An 18,705-nucleotide genomic window follows, 5' to 3' on the forward strand; every position below is an offset into this window, starting at 1 on the left:
TGCAGAGTCTATTTATTATAGCAGCGAATTTTATTTCTCTTAAGAAAGAATCGTTAATTAACGATTCTCTTTAACGCTCCATGTGATTTTATCATATATGTATATACATAAATGGAAAATTTTGGAACACATTAAGTGATTTTAAAAACAGATGTTTTAAGACGAAGGAAATCGAATCGAAAATTCGATTCGATATAAAAACGTGTAAAGCGTTCCTTTGAACAATGTTGGCAGCAGGTAGCAAGTATCAAGGTGTAATGGACCGTCATGGCGACGTTACCGCCGCGGAAAAATCCAACTCCGACGAAGATTTTAAAACAGCATTTAACCCCGTTGCAAACGCTATTACAATTAGGTTTTCCGAAACATCGAGCGTGAGTATTAGAGTAAGATTGTAAAACACTATCGATACCTCTTTGCTATTCTACGAACAATTGCGTGCGATTATAATGCATTCAATGTAAACAAACAGCTGTCAAACATTAAGTACCATTGTTGTTTTCTTCTTGTCTTTGTTGATTCGTCATTGCCTATGCTTATCATAAAAATTTAACATATATACTTCTTTATCGTTATCTTCTTTTTGTTTTAATAAATCGATGTACAAAGTACGTAATTTCAAAAAAATTCTATACTTTTATTATGTAATCATAACGCGACTGGAATTATTTGACTAATTGTATAATCTGTAACAATTTAAATAAATATTCTATCGGTTCTAGAGAGAAAGCATTAGCTGCTACAGGACATCGAGGTGTTCAACTTGCATCGGATTGGCTAGTAGCTCATGTTAGAGATCCAACTTTGGATTCTGACACCCATAGACAATATGTTTTGTATGCTTGTCCTACGGGTGAATTAGCTGAGCAACTTATGAGATTTTGGTCAGAGAGTAAAGAACTCGTATGGAATGGAACACATAATTATGTGCCACATATTACGCTTGTATCATTTTTCAAGGTATAACATCATTTTAACAATACATGTAAATAAAAGTCACAAGTAGTACAAAAACATCTTTTTGCAGGCACCAGATGAATCTACCGAGGAATTGGTAAACGCGCTTGAAAGTATAGTTAACCAAGATGAATTATCAGATAATATTGAATTAGAAACTTATGTTTCTCCTAATTTTATGGGTCTATTTGTTAAGGAAGTAAATACAGAATGGCTAAAAAACATTGCCATTTGTTATGCAAACAAACTTTCAAGTTTGGGAATTTCTGCAGAACCCCAAATAAAATCTTTGCATTTGACATTGGCTTATCAATTTCCCAGCAACTTATATCAACAATTGCGCTTGATGGTGGAGAAATTGACACTCATTTGTCCAACTAATTGGGAACTTAGATTATATTCCAGAGATTCTAGGCTACAAAATGCACATGTACATAAAGTGACACATCCTCACATGCCTAGGGAACACGATGAATTAGAATTGAGAGTGGGAGATTACATTTACATTCCAGAAGGGGCGTGTAGTCTATCTACAGATGGTTGGGTTGAAGGTGTCTCTTGGCTAACTGGTATTTCAGGGCATTTACCTTTGAATCATACAAAACGTACAGCTGAATCAGATTCATGGACTTTACATTCTACCATACAAATTACTGACAATAAAAGTGGAATTTTAAAAAAAGAAGAAATATCCCCAACTCGGAAACCACCAATATTGTTATCGAGTGATTCTATAGACAGCCCTGATGGAGTAGCAACAACTACTGAACCAGTAAATGACATCAATTATCTATTATTTATTTACATATAAAAATTCGAATTCTAATCTTTCATTTTACTTCTACATATACAGATTGAAGCTTCTGAAGCACCTCCAAGTTCCTCAAGACAAATTTTTATATGCCGTCATGGAGAAAGAGTAGATTTTACATTTGGAGCATGGATTCGTTATTGTTTTGAATCAAATGGATCCTATGTTCGTAGAGATTTGAATATGCCAAAGGAAATACCATCAAGAAATATACAGGACTTTCGAAACGATAGTCCTTTAACAACTGTAGGTGAAGTACAAGCAAGTTTGGTAGGAGAAGCTATGAAATCATCTAGTATTAAAATAGACGTGGCTTTTACATCTCCCTCATTAAGATGTATACAAACATTGGCCCACATTTTAAAAGGATTAGATTTAAACATTCCAATGAAAATAGAGCCAGGTCTCATAGAGTGGTTAGCATGGTATCCAAATGGTGTTCCTGTTTGGATGACATCTGAAGAATTAATAAAAGCAGGTTTTAACGTAGATAAAAGTTATAACCCAATTGTTAAAGCAAAAGATCTTCCATTGAAAGAAAATGCAGCCCAGTATTATGAACGAAGTTATGAATTAATCAAACAAATTATTGAAAATACAGTAGGAAATATTCTAATAGTAGCTCATGCTGCTTCTTTGGCCGCTTGTACCAGACAATTAACAGGTGGGAAAGTGCCACCAGCTTCTGAAGTTACTAGATTAGCACAGAGAGTACCATATTTAGCATGTTTAACAGCACGTGAAGGGTTGGATGGTTGGCAACTTCATCCACCTCCTTTTCCTCCTATAACCCATACCAGTAATACTAGATTTGATTGGAAAGTATTATTATAAAAAGTAATTAATATTTTAAATACAGTTTTTCTCTTTTTATCTTTTAAATTACTAAAGCTTAAATCATTAAAAACTATGCAGATGCAATGAATTTTTTGTAATATATGTATTTTAATTTATATAAACTACATTAGAAAGAGGGAGAAAGTATTAAAAAGATTATTTTCTGGGTTGGGTTATTTATAACATAATAAAAAATATGCCAGTCATCTATTCAATATTTAAAACAATTAACATTTGTAGGGCAATAAATACGGGTATTGATTTTTTTAATTCTACCTTTTCTATAGAGATATGCTAAGTAAGATATACATTTAAAATGAATGTATGAATTAATATTTTGAAATATATATAGATATATTTCTATATTCTCATAGATTTAGAGATTTAGACATAGAGATATATTCTCATAGATTTCGTACTGGTCGTTTAGAAAATGTTTAGTAAAGACTAAGTATAGTATTTATAACCTTTAACAGGCAAATATTGAGAGTTTATTCAGATTTTTTAAGAATGTATTTAAAAGATTATGAAATTAAAAAATTGGTTATATGATGATTTGCTGTAATGTTAATTACAATTTGTAAAGTTCATATGGTTATTGAATCAATCTATTATTTATTCAAATGTTTAAATCTTATTACGTTACGTTATTTAGAACGTATTATTATATACGTAGAATATATAATCAGACTTAGAATCTGTTACTACTATGTTTAGTAAAGGTTTACTTTATTCTTGCAAAAAATCTATGTGTACGAAAATTACAAAAATCAGTAAATAATAAAATTTTTCCACACACTGTACAGGTCTATGAAACAATAGTTGGCATGAATAATGTGTGAAGAAATAGAAGTACAAAATTAATGTAGAAAAATAATGTTATTTACCAAAGAAATATATAAGATGTTATTTCATTACAAATACCAGTTATATCATGAAGGGACCTATTATTTTATTTACTGCAGAAAAAGTTTATTCAAGTGTAATATATAACATACCATAATGTATAAAAAGTTTTCTATATAAAGATAGTAAAAATGTAATTATATATTTATATATGTATAAATGACATCAATGTAAAACAATATGAAATAATTTTAAAAAAATTTTTCAATAACAATATATATAATCACACATGTCCACTTTCCTTTAATTTTGCAATTAATGTATCAACATCTGGTACAATAGCTCCAGCTTGTCTGACTGGTGGTTCTTCGACTGACAAAATTTCAATCCTTGCTGAAGTATCTATACCAAGATCTTTTGCTGTTAGTTTTTTAATTGGCTTTTTTTTTGCTTTCATAATATTTGGTAATGTGGCATATCGTGGCTCATTAAGCCGAAGATCAGCACTTAAAACTGCTGGCATTTTCATTTTAATAACCTCTAAACCTCCATCAACTTCACGTGTTACGGTTAGTTCACTATCATTTCTTTCAATCTGTTACAAAAAAACAATCTATATTATAAGATACTTGTAAAATATGTTGTTTAAGGTCTTACTCAATTAACTTACCTTACTACAAAATGTACCAGTTGGCCAATCCAAAATACCTCCAATCATTTGTGCAGTTTGGTTACTATCATCATCTATAGCTTGTTTTCCAACAATAATTAAATCTGCTTTCTCATCCTGAGCTAATTTGGCTAATATTTTGGAAACATGAACAGGTTGTAAAGTTTCATATTCAGATCCAGATATTTCAACATGAATGCCTTTATCAGCACCCATTGCAAGTGCAGTCCTTATCACATCTTGACATAGTGGAGGACCACACGAAACTGCAATGACCTCCTCTACTAATTTCTTCTCTTTCATTCGTACAGCTTCTTCAATTGCAATTTCATCAAAAGGGTTCATTGAATGTTTCACTCCATCTGTTATAACACCTGTTTTATCTGATTTGACACGAATCTAAAAATAAATAACAAAATATAAAAATGTTATCTATAGTTGATAATATTTGAAACAATATATGTACACATTTCTTAAGAAATATAATTTTAAATTATTTAAATTTATAATATTCATTTTTTATTGTAATATAAATTCTAAATGAATCTACGAATTACATAGTACATAAGCATAATACTTTCCATTGACCTACAATCTGTACTATATACTATTTCTCATTTATTATTACATTACTGATAATTACCTTAACTGCATAATCGATAACTCTCTTTACACCTACAAGTGCTCGTGTCATTGTTAATTAATAAAGAGGACGATAAATTATACAATTACAAGTTATAATTTTTTTTTCACGATATTTATCGAGGTGTTTACAGAACTACTTTAACCTCTCATATGCTATATACGGTGTATGTAGTCTGACTATTTTATTGACTTGCTTAACACTCTTCACTCTTCACTCTGTTACTTGGTAAATGGTCTAAAGTTCATTGTTGTTTTGATATGTTATAAATGCCTGTGTTGATTTCATGAACATATTTTCATATAGTTCGCGCTGATGTAACTGCGAACGTCATAACATGATCATTTCAGATTTTAGATTAAATAATCAAAAGATTGCTTAAAAAATAAAAATATAAAAATAATGTCTCGAATTTGCAAGCCAGAATGTAAAACTCATATTAAACATGGCTCGTTTTTGAAATAACTTTTTTCATAGATCCTAACTTATTTATGATGGATGAAACAGCGAGATTTGTAATCGTGTGTGTGTGTGTCTATATATATATATATATATATATATATATATATATATATATATATATATATATATATATATATATATATATATATATATATATATATATATATATATATATATATATATATATACAATTAGTGATGACATTTTTATCTGAATCAAATTCATAAATAATTTACAACAGTACTTTTTGTTTTATGGCTTTATTCCGTATAGTATATTACACGTTAAGGCCATTTTCCATTTTTCAATGTACATATATATATATATATAAATAAAATGTATGTTACATGCATCTCTTAAATAAAACAGTAAGGAGATGAATCATGCATTTTAGTTCAATTACTGTTGTTTTATCGTTCAAAAAGAACATAATGTAGATGATTATATATTTTTTTAAAACGACTAATTTTAATTATTTCAATGGGCATTATAATTATAAATCACAATATCAATTATTCCTAATATTAAATAATAAGGATTTTTATATAAATCATTCAATACATAAAATATACATATTAACTACTGCTACGAAATTAATTTATTCCCAGATTAACAGATACTTTAATATTATAATTTAAGGTATTAGCTAAAAAAATGATCGATGCAGTTCGGTTCTTTTGATCTAATACATGAACCATGTAGAATAACGAAATTTTCGTTGGATGATTCGAATATTCATTTGACTCAATAAATTACATATATGTACCTGTAAAATAAGTCATAAATCATTAACTATTACTACTTTATATATAATAGCATTTTAAATATTTGATAAACCCCTTTTTTAAAGCATGATATTTTTAACAAAAGAAAGAAAGAAATTTTCACAATTTTTCCATTTGCAGAATATTACTAACAAACATGCTGCTTTTAAATCAATGAAAATTTTAGCACACATCCGTTTCAACAAATGAAACTTTCGAAATGCATGAAAATAGTTACATACAATTTTCATACTCCAATAGAATTAGAATAAAAGAGATTTTGAGCGATCGCTGTTGCACCAATCAGAATGAATATGAAATCAAGTTTGCGCCACACATGGCGTCCAAGAACCGACGCCATCTAACGTCTGGCATTCCTGTTTTTTTCGTGCGGGTAAAATCACGGCTTTCTATAGCGCGCAAGCCTTTATCGTTTTGTTTTGTAGAATACGGTAAGTTAAGTGGATATCTTTGATAAATCGACTATGCTACGCGTATGCCGAATGAAATGTTAGCTGAAAAAAAGCGTTCACGCGTTAAAGAAAGTGTGTGGGAAAATGAGTTAACCGTGTGTTAACGCGCAGTGGTCAACTATCCGTGCAAGTTTAGCAAAGGAATATATATCCATATTCAGGACGTGATAACGTCGAGGTAATTAAATGTTAATTTTTGAGATTGAAAGTATGCTTTGATTCTCCAAATATTTATAGAATCTAAATCCATCGAAAGTTTCCTTCGTGTTTATGTTTACTCCTCTAATTACCCCCTCCCTCTTCAGCCACCTTCTGTGCCTCAATTCTTATTGAGATTCTCCCTCGTTTTCTTCATGCTTTATACGAGTGTTTTCTTTTTTATAGCCTTGTTTCTTTGCCTTTTTCTTAATCATCATATGGATTTGGTATCTATCTCATATGTTTGTTATTACATTGATTACAATAACCAAACTGTGGAAATCGCTATTTATATTGATGAAATGTTAGCTCCGCTTTGTTGAATTATTCTTGATATTCTTTTGATATTTTGATGAAGAATGCTAGCATACTACCAAACATAAAATAATTATATATCAATAGTTTTGCAAACGTTATTCATATATATATATATTTATTTCTTAATATTTCTATATTATAAATGTATATTTATGCATAGCTAATTTCAACTAATTGACATTGGCTTTTTATAAGTATATAGAAAGACGTATTTAATCAGTGAAAAATGAGCACATCGGCCATAAAATCAACGATACCTGGAGTAGGTACATCCCCAACTTCTACCAGTCATTCTATTCTTCCCATGAATGCAATGGCACAGAAAGTCGTATCAGGATCAGAACCAGGATCTATGAAGCCTTTACCAGGAACTGGATTAAGCTATGTTACATTACAACCACCCAGTCAACCTTTGAGCTTAGTACAAGATCATAGACCTTCTGTATATCAAACACCACCTTATGTAAGCAGCAATTCTGAAAAGGAACCAGACCTGGATAAATTAATCCCTAATGGAGTAGAGATTATGAAAACTGAAACAGAACAGAATATGTCTGTTTCTATAAAGCAGAGTGAATCTAACAGAAATAATAATTTAAGTCCAGATAATCCTACACAAGATTCACAAAGAGATGTTCAAACAGAACAAGAGATGACACCTATCAATTTAGATTTTCCTGGTTAGTAAAAATATAAATTTCTTATTAATTTAAGTATGTAATTAATTTTATATTATATTTTGTTCATTGAATGTACTTCAATGTTGCATCACAGATATTTTTACTTACATGTATATCATTGGATATAATAATTCAACAAGTTATTTACATATATTGCACATTGAATTTATTAACATTATAATGCATGTAAAAATGTACAAATATAATATACTTACCTATATCTATGCATATATATATATGTTACTTTAGCATTATGTCCACAATTACAAAACAAAGTTGAAGAGAAGAAAACTCCTGTAAATAATGGTTCAAAAGAATCTGACGGAATTCCAATTAATACAAATTTACAAACAAAATTGTCATCACACAAATCAGAAGATGGGTCAGTAAAAGCTGATAGTCAGAAGTCAAAAATTACAACTCAAAGTACGAAACTTGTGGCAGATAATTCTGCATTACCACAAACAAATAATCCACCAAAGGTTGAAACAAAGGTCGCTGGTTCGCCAAAAACAAATAAGAGAAAGTCTAGGGAATTGAAAGATTTAAGGGGAACTTCAGCAAATTCAGATGGAGCAAGCAAACCAAAAAGAAATCGAATTCAAACACAGCCTTATCAGAGTCCATTACCAGAAATTGCACTGCTTGTAAAAAATTTAAATAAGCCTCCACCATCGAAAGCTTCTGACGACAAACTTATAGTATTCTATAAGTAAGTATGAGTCATATGACATTTCCAAAAATGTAAAATATGATGTAATGATGAATAATAATAAAAAGTTTAATCTCTATACAAACTTTCATTCACAAATATGATAATTTACATTGGTTTTGAATATAAATATAAGCAAAATTAATAATGTCATCACATGCATTAACTTTTATTGATATTCATTATTAGAAATGAATTTTTGGCTGTGAGAAATGCGGAAGGAAGTTTCTACGTATGTCAAGCAATGCAAAATATATATAAATCTAGCAGAAGAATTCGTATACGTTGGCTTTCTCAAGATAAAAACAATGGTGAAATATATTCACCAGATTTTTATGATTATATAGGTAATATATAATAGTTATTAAATGTCATGTACACTTGGCTTATATTTTGTAATATTTGTTATGTTATACGATGCAGATTATGTTTATTTTTTTCTTTTTTTAAATTTCAGATTTCGACTGTATATTAACAAATTTAAATTTAAACAAAATTGACAAAAATAAATTCCAGCTAACCAAGATTGAATTATTACGTACAGAAAATATTTTGAAAAGAGCAATTGATGTTGAAGCAGGCATATCCGAAAAACCTCGAGTAACAGAAGAACACCCAGATGGACGTTAGTATTTTTATATACTATTTATATAAACTTTTACAAAAAATGTTTAAATGTCATTTATTAATGTTACTAAAATTTTGTGTCTGTTCAGCTTTAATAGATTTTATTGATAGCGTTTAGTTTATTCCATTATTTCTTGTTTCAAAGTCAATAAGATTCAGATTTAATATTACTTGTTTCTTATTTATATTCTTGAAATTTTGTAAAAATATTTCATAAAATTGAAATGTTAATATCTTATCCACAGTTGACCTTTCACTTTATAAAGATGAGTCACAATTAAAGAGAAGAAAAAGTCACAACTTGCATAAACAAAAACAAAGTTTGCGTAAGAAATCAAAACGAACTGAAAGCTTCTCTGAAGATGATGCTACCGAAGAAGAATTAGGAAAGAAATCACCTAAATCGAATCGTTCTAAAAAGCGAACAGTTAACAAAGCTCTGGCTATTGCAAAATCTGTTGCAAAGGGATCTAGTAGAGCAGAAAGAGCATTGAACAGAAATACAAAGTCTGGAAGTGAAACTACTGCAGCCACTACTAATAGTACTGCAACTACTACTACCACTACTACTACTGCAACTGTAACTACATCCGCAACACCAATAGATGCAATTAAAAATAATACTGATGTTAAAAAAAGTGAAAATAAAAAGAGCACAAAGCAACAGAATAATAATAACGCAAGTGGGGTTTCAAGGACGAAACTACGTGGTAAGAAGTTCTCATTAATATGATATTAGTATAGTCTCCATACCTATCAATATATTGGTATAATTTTTTTCTAAAACTATCATAATTTACTTTTTAGCTTCTGTACAAAACACACAACAAAGTAACAAAACAGCAGGTCGTCCAAAGCGCATGGCTGCAACCACAGGTGTTGCGCCAACCGAAGAAGCGGCTTCTCGAAAAAAGCCACGTGGGCGAGCATAAGATTAACGTAATTTACTTGTATTTCCTGTACTGCACCTAGAACAGAATCTGCATCGTAGGCAATATGTACACGTAGTACACTCTTTAAAAATTGCGATCGATTTATAATGTAATATATATGATCTTATTATCTATCAGATGCTGCATTATATTATAGTCCAACAATGTGGGATCAACAATTTATATTACGATGCGGCAAGTCGCATTTAAACGAAGAAAAGACTCAGAGACTTATAAGAGTGATATTGTGATATCATACAAAATTTGTACATATCGTCTACGTTTCAGATTCCTACAGGAGAAGAAAATCATGGAATGTGTATGAAGAACGGTACCTTGGTTGAGTAATAACTATCTACAGGGTGTCACAAGCTAATGCACTCTTGCAATAGTCTATTTTTGATGTTGTGAGTGAATTGTACGTGATTCAGTTGAGTTTAATGTACACTTTCCATTGGATATGATAGCTATGTACAAATATATATATCTGGGGCTTATAACGTACTCAATAGAAAGATGAAAACGAAAGAAAATAGAGTACGAGAGAATGAGAACAATCCGTGAATTATCGATCTCTAAGTTATGGATCGGTAGATTTAGAAGTACAATATCTGTACATTATGCTGAATCCTTGCTGTTTAAAAAATAGCATATAATATGGTCCAGCGCCTATGTTAAAGACAGGCAGAGAAAAAAAGTGCCCTCAACTGTAAATCCTTGTCCTGTTGTTGAATCTGTGGATTCATAAAAGAAAGAGTCTTATGCCTGGAGATGTAACGTTTTAACTGTAGTTTATTTTTGAATCATTTACGTCAATGAATTTCTAATATAATTCATTGTTATAAAAAATGAAGAGGATCATATTAATTATGATGGTGTCAAACTATAATTTAACCACTTAAACATTATATTCCTTTCTTAAGAAAAAAAAAAAAAATAAATAAAATAGCACTTATTTACTCTGATAAGTCTGGATTTAAATGTGTAAAAACTTGCTTTATCTATGTATTATTTTATTTTTTCAAAGATTATGGACAAAGTGTATATTTACTGAAAGATAGATGATTATGATTTATACACACCCTTCACCAAATCTAAATTCGTATATTTTAATGTAGTTTATAGTTTATATTTTGTGTCAAAATATATTATTGGGGATACAAATTTTGTATCAATATTGAGAAAGGGAAATTATAAAAATCAATTTATTACGATGTATGTACATTGAACGAAGGTATCGAGGCATGTATTTGTTTTTTACATTACACTGGTAGAAGGACACACAATACATAATTGTTTTACATGAGAAAAGTCTTTGGGTTTTAGGAAAATGAAAAATGAATTTTATTAATTAAAATTGTATCGTTTTTTTCGTTAAAAATTCAATCGTTGAAATTGTGTGAACTTATTTAATGCATCGGCCGTTGAATATTGCACAAACTTAAATGAGAAAATAATTTCTCATTTACATGATTTTATCTGTATGTACATATAATAATTAGGTAAACAAAATTGTGAAAATGAATAAAAATCTATATGAGCGTTTGGAATCTTGAAGGCTAATGTATCTTATTCATTTGACAGTGTGTTCCAATTAATTATGTTGCAATATAAATGAACAGTGCAAAATCCTTTGTCTCTTATTTCAGGAAACATTGAACACATGTACGATGTACATATAATTCATAAGCTTATAACGTTAAAGACAACTCAAAAATGCCGTTTAAACGAATAGGCATATCGACTTCTATTGAAAATAGGACATAATTATTATAATAAATGATTAAGGTGAATTTAATTCTTGAGATAGGAGATGAATAAGATACCAATCCTGTCATTGGTCCATTGCATATTGTATTTAAAGTATACACACACATAATGTATAAATTTAAAATATACGCAAACGTAATGTATAAATTTAGCGAAGGAAAAGAAATTCTAATGAAAACCGAGGAATTTGCTTATATTGTTATTCGATTTTGCTTTGAAAGCAATTCTGAAAATTAGTTGTATAATATCGAGATGATTCATAGGACGGTGCAAATGATTATGACTAAATATTATCATTAGCGTCGATGGATGATATGTAATATATAATAAATTTTCAAGACAAGCTGCACTTTATCATTTCGTGAAGCAAAATCGATTACAACATATAACTCGAATAAATACAGCTCTCGATATTCTTCTCGTGAGCCACTTGCAAATTTAAGGCGGGAGAATAGTACGAAGGAAATTGAATCGAAAAGCAATTATACATTTGCGTGCGGGCTGATATTTGTTGAGGATACCTAAAACTAATGTATTAAATTTCAAAGACCGAAGTTTAAACATGTAGACACTAGGTAATTGACCAGTAAAGAAGATCATCTTTCACTTTATACACGATGAACTGTAAACTTGTATTCATCTGTATTAATTTATTATACATATGTGAAAAAATGTTTATTCGAGCCAGTAAATCCCAAATTTTGTATTGTCATTATTATAAGAAAAATAATTCATATGTTTAATTTCGTTTTTTCTCGTGATTGCGTTTTTTAAAGTAAGACTAGAAATCGTTGTTCAAAATTTAAGAGCTAAAGATACATTTGCTACAAAAAAGTATATGTAAAATTCAAAGTACAAATAGTTTGTCATGAAAGTATCAAATCTTTAGCCCAAAATTTAGGAAACATCGGTTTAAAGTGTTACGTTAAATAAGATCTCAACTACCTCGATATATGACTTATTTCTACAATAATGTAAAGATTGTATCTCTGATTTTAGATACATATAATTTAGAGGGACCTCATTTTATTTGCATTATGATTTACTTATATATGATATGCAAATATATGACACTTGATATTATCAGCATCTGAAATGTCCTTTTCATCCAATACTTAAATATATAAAAGTGATATTACGTTGAGATAAGAAATACAAAAACAAAATTTATGTTCATCTATTTCGGTGCTATCTTTATAAATGAATCTTGATTGGTTCAAAATTTTTATTGATTTTTAGTATTTTTCTAATTTTTGTATCAAATGAAAAGGATGTTTTAGTCCAACGATATCAAATGTTGTATCTTATACAATTCAAAATAATAATCTTGGTCAGTTTGCGGTGCCAATTATTTTGATCTTTTGAACAGTAATCCACCGACAAGATTTGTCCTAAAACACAGGAAATCTATTATTGGCTCTCACTTGACTTCTAAGCACTGCTTCAATGAATTTACAGCATATGTCCCTTATTAATCTGAATGTCACGATTGCATTCTAATTATGTAATAAGTACACAAACCGTATTACGCGTGTCGCATTTAGATAGACGTTTAAATGATTAAATAAAAGCGATCGTGCGATTACCTCTAATTATGATTCTTGTAAGAATAGATATTTACATAGTCGAAAAGTACAGCCCACATGCGAAAATATCGAGCCATGCTCGAAACGCGTTACTAAAGACTGCCTTTTTGCTTCGAGGTCGCGTGAATTAGCATTTACATTAGGAAATATTCGCAAATAGTAAATGTACGATATTTGATATTTCGTGTAAATTTAATTGTCGTTTTCAATTCGAGAATTGAATCGAATTTTCAAAAGTCTTATATTACTGTACAAAATATGATAAAGACAATCTATTAGCATAAAGATATTCATGTTTTCCAAGTATGATTGTATTATAATTTTATTCCAATTTTATTTTTTGAGATTGTTTATTTTTCTAGATCGCATATAACTGATCTTTTTTTTAAATATTATAATAAAGTAGCTACGATGACCTTTAGTAGGAAATTAAATCGAAAGTTAAATTCGATTCATACTTCTTATTGATCGACGACACATATTTAATAATATTTCATATGGCCTACTCAGTACCTAAAACACGAAGAATTATTTGACCAGGAGCACAATGGCAGAAAATAAAAATTGTATATGTATAGAGAGCGCGTTTCAAGTAAAATTGGCTCGATCCTTTTGAGATTCATTTTTCTAGAAGTTATTCTATACAATTTACACGCGATTCTACTATTTGGAAACCATTTGCAAGGAGTTTCTAATATCTAATTGTAAAATGATTAATTACAAATCACAATGAGGAACCTCTACCTGCCGTACCGTGTATTGTTTCCTTTTGTGTACGTTATTCCGTAATTTTGTCGGATTAATTAAATCATAAGCTGACGATGGTTGGTGCAATCTATATGTCCCCTGTGATTTAAGTTCACGAAGAATTTGAGAAATCAGCGTTTTACAAATAATAAAAGATATTGTGAGTTTGGTGATCGGAGTCAGTTTTTATTCGCGTTAAATTCCCGTACAATTTCCAGGGCTTGAGATTCGCCTAGATGCAATCGAAGCGTGTACAACGAGTGCAACGACTCGAAAAGAGGCTAGAAAAAAATCATATATGGAATATGCGGATTTTTTTAAATCGATATTAGGATGAGAACACGGAGCTTTGTATGTACAACATTTTCACGAATAAAAATTTCTGTAAGTTACGGTCGATGTACTGCTCGAATGACCACCATACAGAACTAGATTACCGTTGAAAGTTACCAAAGCATCTTTAAAATGAAATAAAGCAGGAAATTACGTATTTGAAATTACGTTCACGTATATAGCGTCTGAGAAGTATGTACTTAAAATTGTTGTTTACCAAGATATCCAAGCGCTATCGCTTTGGAAGTTAAAAACTGGAAAATTACCACGACCGAAAAATTATATCGAAAGAAATCACTCTTCGAATTCTAAATGGGAAATAACGATATGAAGAAAGCTATACAATTTTAAATCACTCGCTTAAAACAAATAGCGTTAACACAAATGATATTCTAATTGTCGTTCAATCATCCGAAAGTTGTTTTATTCGCATTAAATTTAACGTATCATCATCCTTTGATGACCGTCGTCATTATCGCGTACGGGTCATAAACGTGAAATATTACAAACAGCAGTTTCGTGACCCATCAAATGGACGCGTCCGTGTTTCCGTGAACCACGTTCGCCGGCTCACACGTCGTTGCTTCTCTAATACTCTAAATTAGAACCTCTCTGGCGCGTCTCTCGCAACTCGACCGAGAAGGAGGCATAAGGTTCCTCAAAGTCGTATACGAGCTTCGTCGAACCGGGGGCAGGCGGGTTCATTCAGTTCAGACCCGCTAAAAAAGACCGTCGATCCGACACGATACGGAAGGGACAAGGGATTTCGCGGATATCCAAGCGTTCGAAGATATCGGGAATAAAGAGGCAAGAGCGGAACGAATCGCTTTAGTTGTAATGCGGATCACGGAGCATTATTTATTAATAGCAAAGCTGGTGTAGCCAGCGCAAGGGAGTGGCAGTGCCATGCTAAAGCGAGCGCGACAGCACCAGATCGTGGAACGGATCTTCGGATCTTTTCCCCGTTCCTCTCTTCCTTCCAACCTCCCACCCTTCCTCTAGCTCTTTCTCTTTCTCCTACGAGCCATCTCTGTTTCCTATCGCTCTCTTTTTCTCTCCTTCGCAGTTACACACTCTCTCGTTCTCCGTCTTTTCTCTTGGCTGGTAGGCCCCTCTTTTTCCACTCGTAACCTCTTCGTCCGACCGAAGGGAGCTCTTTCTCTCGGTCCCTCCATGTGTTCTTCGGTCTCTCTGTGTTTTTCTCCCTTCTCCCATCGTGCCGCGGCGCACCATTCGTCCGGCGTTGCTCAAGCTTTCTCTTTCCGCTTCTCTTCCTTCTTGCTCTGTATTACGCTACCTTACCAACTCACTCGCTTTATCCATTGTCTCTCTCGCGTGCTTTGCTCGGCGAGCATTGTCGCGCTCCTGCTCGCGAGACAGCACGCCGTTGTAGGAGAGTGGATGAACGCTTTGTCGGCGCCCGCGGCTGAGATCAAACGCGCCGACCGCTTCCTCCTTCCCCCCACCCCCGCCCCGGCTCGACCAGCCCGTAATCCAGCCGAGGCTCTCTCTTTCCTCTCTCTCTCCCCTTCACGTCGCCGCCACCACCGCTACCCAACCCCCCTATCCCACGACCCTCCCCTTCCGACGAATCCATCCAGCAAAGGTACCCATAAACGCTCAGTCCCGGCCTGTTCTGGCCTGATGAGAGAAAAATCTCTGACGGGTAGCAACCACACACGTTCAGTCCGGGTTTGTCGGTCGCTGATTACACACCCACGGAAAAATAGAACGGGAAACCAGCGATAACGATAATTCCGCTTGAATGAACCACCACCACCACCACCATCACCACCACCACCCCTCGCTCTGACTAGGGGAAACACGCGCAAAGGAAACGAGTCTCATGTACTTATGTACGTTGGGACGGGCTAATTTTCATGAAGCAGGATGGAAGTTCCTCCTGAGTTTTGAACATCCCTCGTTATTCGTAAATCTTGGAGGATGCTCGGTCCAGGCCTGTGTCGCGACGTTAAGGCATACGATTAACGTTGATGTAGATTCTTAACGCTATGACCAATCTCGTAATTTAAAATCGCTGTTGCGTTTAATTGATAACTTGCTTCTATCTCTCGGTTTTATTCATCGCTGCGCTTACTTTCTATTTCAAAGTCTAAATTTGCACAGTCTGACCTGCTTACTTAGGAACTGAACACTAGTCATCTTTACCCGGCTGGATATCCGTCTTCTAACGTAGAAATAATTACATATTTGCGTAGTTGCATTTACAGTTACACAAGAATTTCGTTTCAACTCATCGATCTTTTATTACGATTAAACGAATGGTTGAATATTTATGAATAGTCATAAATGACTTCTTCGTATTGTTGATATATTTATTATTAAACAGTGTTACTCCAATCTCGAGTTATTCCAACCTATCCCCATATATATTTATTGTTACAAACTCTGTTCTTAAGCTTCTCAGTCGGCTTTTAAGAAGGCATTCCTACGTTTGGATTTTCTTCAAATTAGACATCTGTCAGACGCGAAGAGCGTACAACGAAACCGACGTCAGACTCGCCTGTTTCTCGGCACCGGCGTTGCTGCTCGCTTGCTTACCGCCGTGACTGCTGCTGTTGCTTCTGATGCTCGCGGCAAAACTGTATTATAGCCTTTCCTGTCGTATTCTGTCGTACGACGTCCTCCTTCGCCGACCTCCGTATACCTTCCACGATACCTTGCGATAAATACTCGCGCCGCTCTTTTTACACGTTACTGCCTAATTAGCGTAATTATAAGATCCGGTCGTGGACCTTCTTCCCTCTTTTATTTCTTCCTTTCTCCTCCTCATCTTTCCCTTCCTGTTTTTCTCCAGGATAGTCCAGTCGGGAGGAGAAAGAAAGACAGATCGATCGTTTCTGAAACGCAATCCAGGGGGAACATAAAGTTTAGATGATAATTTTAATGGACTTTGCTGAGAAAATAAAACTGCTTATCTTTAATAATTCATAGAAGAAGAATATTTTGCTTTCGTTTCTTTCTTTTTAATACGAATGGAATGACGCGATTTCGAAGTAAATTCTTTAAATTACGACAAATTAAATTCTTCAGATTTCTATAATTTAATCTTTCTGATTACTCGTAAGTAGTATAAGGCTGCACTTTGGAGTTTCGACAAATATTGAAACGAAACGGTACAATTTCAGAACAGATGAATCATATTGTTCAAATTTCTCTGGTCGCCTATTACGATTTTGTGTAACACATAGAAGACTTCTGTATTTGAACAAAAATTGAAATTTAATTAAAAATACGTTAGATTTTAACAATCTGGTAATTACAGAAATTTGAATCAACGATAAATCATTTCTTTCGTCGATGTTTAATTATCGCGTCGCTTAAAAGAAAAATTCCCGCGTGTATTTCAGTGTCGCCTAACATTATAATTCACGCGTACTACTTCCCCTCGCACGTTGAGTGTCAAGTGATGCGATGATAATGACCTTGCCGTGATGCATTTTGCGATATTTTTGTAACGGCAGAGATCCCTGCTGGAAAATTCGAATCAACAATCTAACATCATCCTGCGAGAAAAATTGGGAAAAAATACAAATTGATACGTTTGTATTCGAAACGAGTGCAATTGTATGAGAGGAACAAATAAAGTGAAAGATATCGCAATCGCTAGAAGACGATCATATCGAAATCATCATCTTTGACGTTCGAGAAACAAAGCCTGCAGCCAAGCTGAAGTGTCGTTTGATAACGAGTATCGAGATAACACAGCCTGGTAGCTTGGTAGCTAGGATAAGTGGTATTTACACTGTTCATTGCAAGATTGCTTTTTAACGAACCGTTCAAAGCAATCGAAAAATTGAGGAAGAACGTTCGATTAATCGTACATATTACAAATTTCAAGACGATATAAAATTTTGTAATTTAGACATTTGGCAAGCGTGACGATTACCATGAGAAACATCTAAAGCTCTCTGGTATTGCGATTTCTCTATTATATCGCACCCTACGGGAAAGCGCTTCGATAAATATATATCCCACTTCCCTCGATCTCACCCTATTCTTTTATTACCGGTAAGTCCCGACCGAACGATACTATGTAGCAGAATTTATGTTCACATTCACGGATCGCACGAGCAGTTCGATACGTCGATGACCGTATCGAAGAATGCACGACGTTTCCTATTTACCACCGCGTGTCGGCAATTTTCTTTAATAGTGGCAACAGCATCTTAGCCGGCGTGGCATATACACGTGGCTATTCGCACGTAACATTACATAATAACGCAAACGAAACGGACGCCCAGGCCAGACGACGTCGGTTTCGAATGGGAGAGAGACCATGCAAAAGCCGGCGCGGCGTGTCGCGTTCGCAAAGGAG

At 32.9% G+C, this 18,705-nt stretch overlaps 3 protein-coding genes across 4 annotated transcripts; 2 read left to right on the forward strand and 1 right to left on the reverse strand.

Annotated features, from left to right (window-relative positions):
* Positions 1–194: 194 nt before the first annotated feature.
* LOC126863742 (protein UBASH3A homolog) lies at positions 195–3,406 on the forward strand. The gene is made up of 4 exons (XM_050614207.1): positions 195–374; positions 723–960; positions 1,028–1,729; positions 1,811–3,406. Exons 1-4 carry the CDS (start codon positions 268–270, stop codon positions 2,600–2,602), a joined length of 1,839 nt encoding a protein of 612 aa, XP_050470164.1. The 5' UTR covers positions 195–267; the 3' UTR covers positions 2,603–3,406.
* A 226-nt stretch (positions 3,407–3,632) lies between these two features.
* On the reverse strand, positions 3,633–5,274 carry LOC126863749 (electron transfer flavoprotein subunit beta). The gene is made up of 3 exons (XM_050614221.1): positions 4,765–5,274; positions 4,122–4,520; positions 3,633–4,046 (listed from the first exon to the last, which is right to left on the reverse strand). The coding sequence occupies exons 1-3, from the start codon at positions 4,813–4,815 to the stop codon at positions 3,735–3,737; spliced, it is 762 nt and encodes a 253-aa protein (XP_050470178.1). The 5' UTR covers positions 4,816–5,274; the 3' UTR covers positions 3,633–3,734.
* A 1,032-nt stretch (positions 5,275–6,306) lies between these two features.
* Positions 6,307–14,206, forward strand: LOC126863743 (uncharacterized). Of its 2 annotated transcripts, none has more exons than XM_050614209.1 (7): positions 6,307–6,641; positions 7,182–7,659; positions 7,909–8,371; positions 8,561–8,718; positions 8,829–8,996; positions 9,244–9,708; positions 9,806–14,206. In XM_050614209.1, the coding sequence occupies exons 2-7, from the start codon at positions 7,206–7,208 to the stop codon at positions 9,928–9,930; spliced, it is 1,833 nt and encodes a 610-aa protein (XP_050470166.1). In that variant the 5' UTR covers positions 6,307–6,641; positions 7,182–7,205; the 3' UTR covers positions 9,931–14,206. The 2 variants fall into 2 exon arrangements, with proteins under 2 accessions (XP_050470166.1, XP_050470165.1); XM_050614208.1 differs by having other exon boundaries at positions 6,308–6,641; positions 7,175–7,659.
* Positions 14,207–18,705: the final 4,499 nt, after the last annotated feature.

The sequence above is a fragment of the Bombus huntii genome, chromosome 3 (assembly GCF_024542735.1).
Source record: "Bombus huntii isolate Logan2020A chromosome 3, iyBomHunt1.1, whole genome shotgun sequence".
Taxonomy (NCBI): Eukaryota; Metazoa; Arthropoda; class Insecta; order Hymenoptera; family Apidae; genus Bombus; species Bombus huntii.

Bases quoted from the DNA above. Each gene is read 5' to 3' on its own strand.
- LOC126863742 (XM_050614207.1), top strand. From the start codon at position 268: ATGGCGACGTTACCGCCGCGGAAAAATCCAACTCCGACGAAGATTTTA. The intron at 375-722 runs GTGAGTATTAGA...TATCGGTTCTAG, and splicing joins GGTTTTCCGAAACATCGAGC to AGAGAAAGCATTAGCTGCTA. The intron at 1,730-1,810 runs GTAAATGACATC...CTACATATACAG, and splicing joins TAGCAACAACTACTGAACCA to ATTGAAGCTTCTGAAGCACC.
- LOC126863749 (XM_050614221.1), bottom strand. From the start codon at position 4,815: ATGACACGAGCACTTGTAGGTGTAAAGAGAGTTATCGATTATGCAGTT. The intron at 4,521-4,764 runs GTAATTATCAGT...ATTTATTTTTAG, and splicing joins TTATCGATTATGCAGTTAAG to ATTCGTGTCAAATCAGATAA. The intron at 4,047-4,121 runs GTAAGTTAATTG...TTTTTGTAACAG, and splicing joins CTGGTACATTTTGTAGTAAG to ATTGAAAGAAATGATAGTGA.
- LOC126863743 (XM_050614209.1), top strand. From the start codon at position 7,206: ATGAGCACATCGGCCATAAAATCAACGATACCTGGAGTAGGTACATCC. The intron at 7,660-7,908 runs GTTAGTAAAAAT...ATGTTACTTTAG, and splicing joins TATCAATTTAGATTTTCCTG to CATTATGTCCACAATTACAA. The intron at 8,997-9,243 runs GTTAGTATTTTT...TCTTATCCACAG, and splicing joins AGAAGAACACCCAGATGGAC to TTGACCTTTCACTTTATAAA.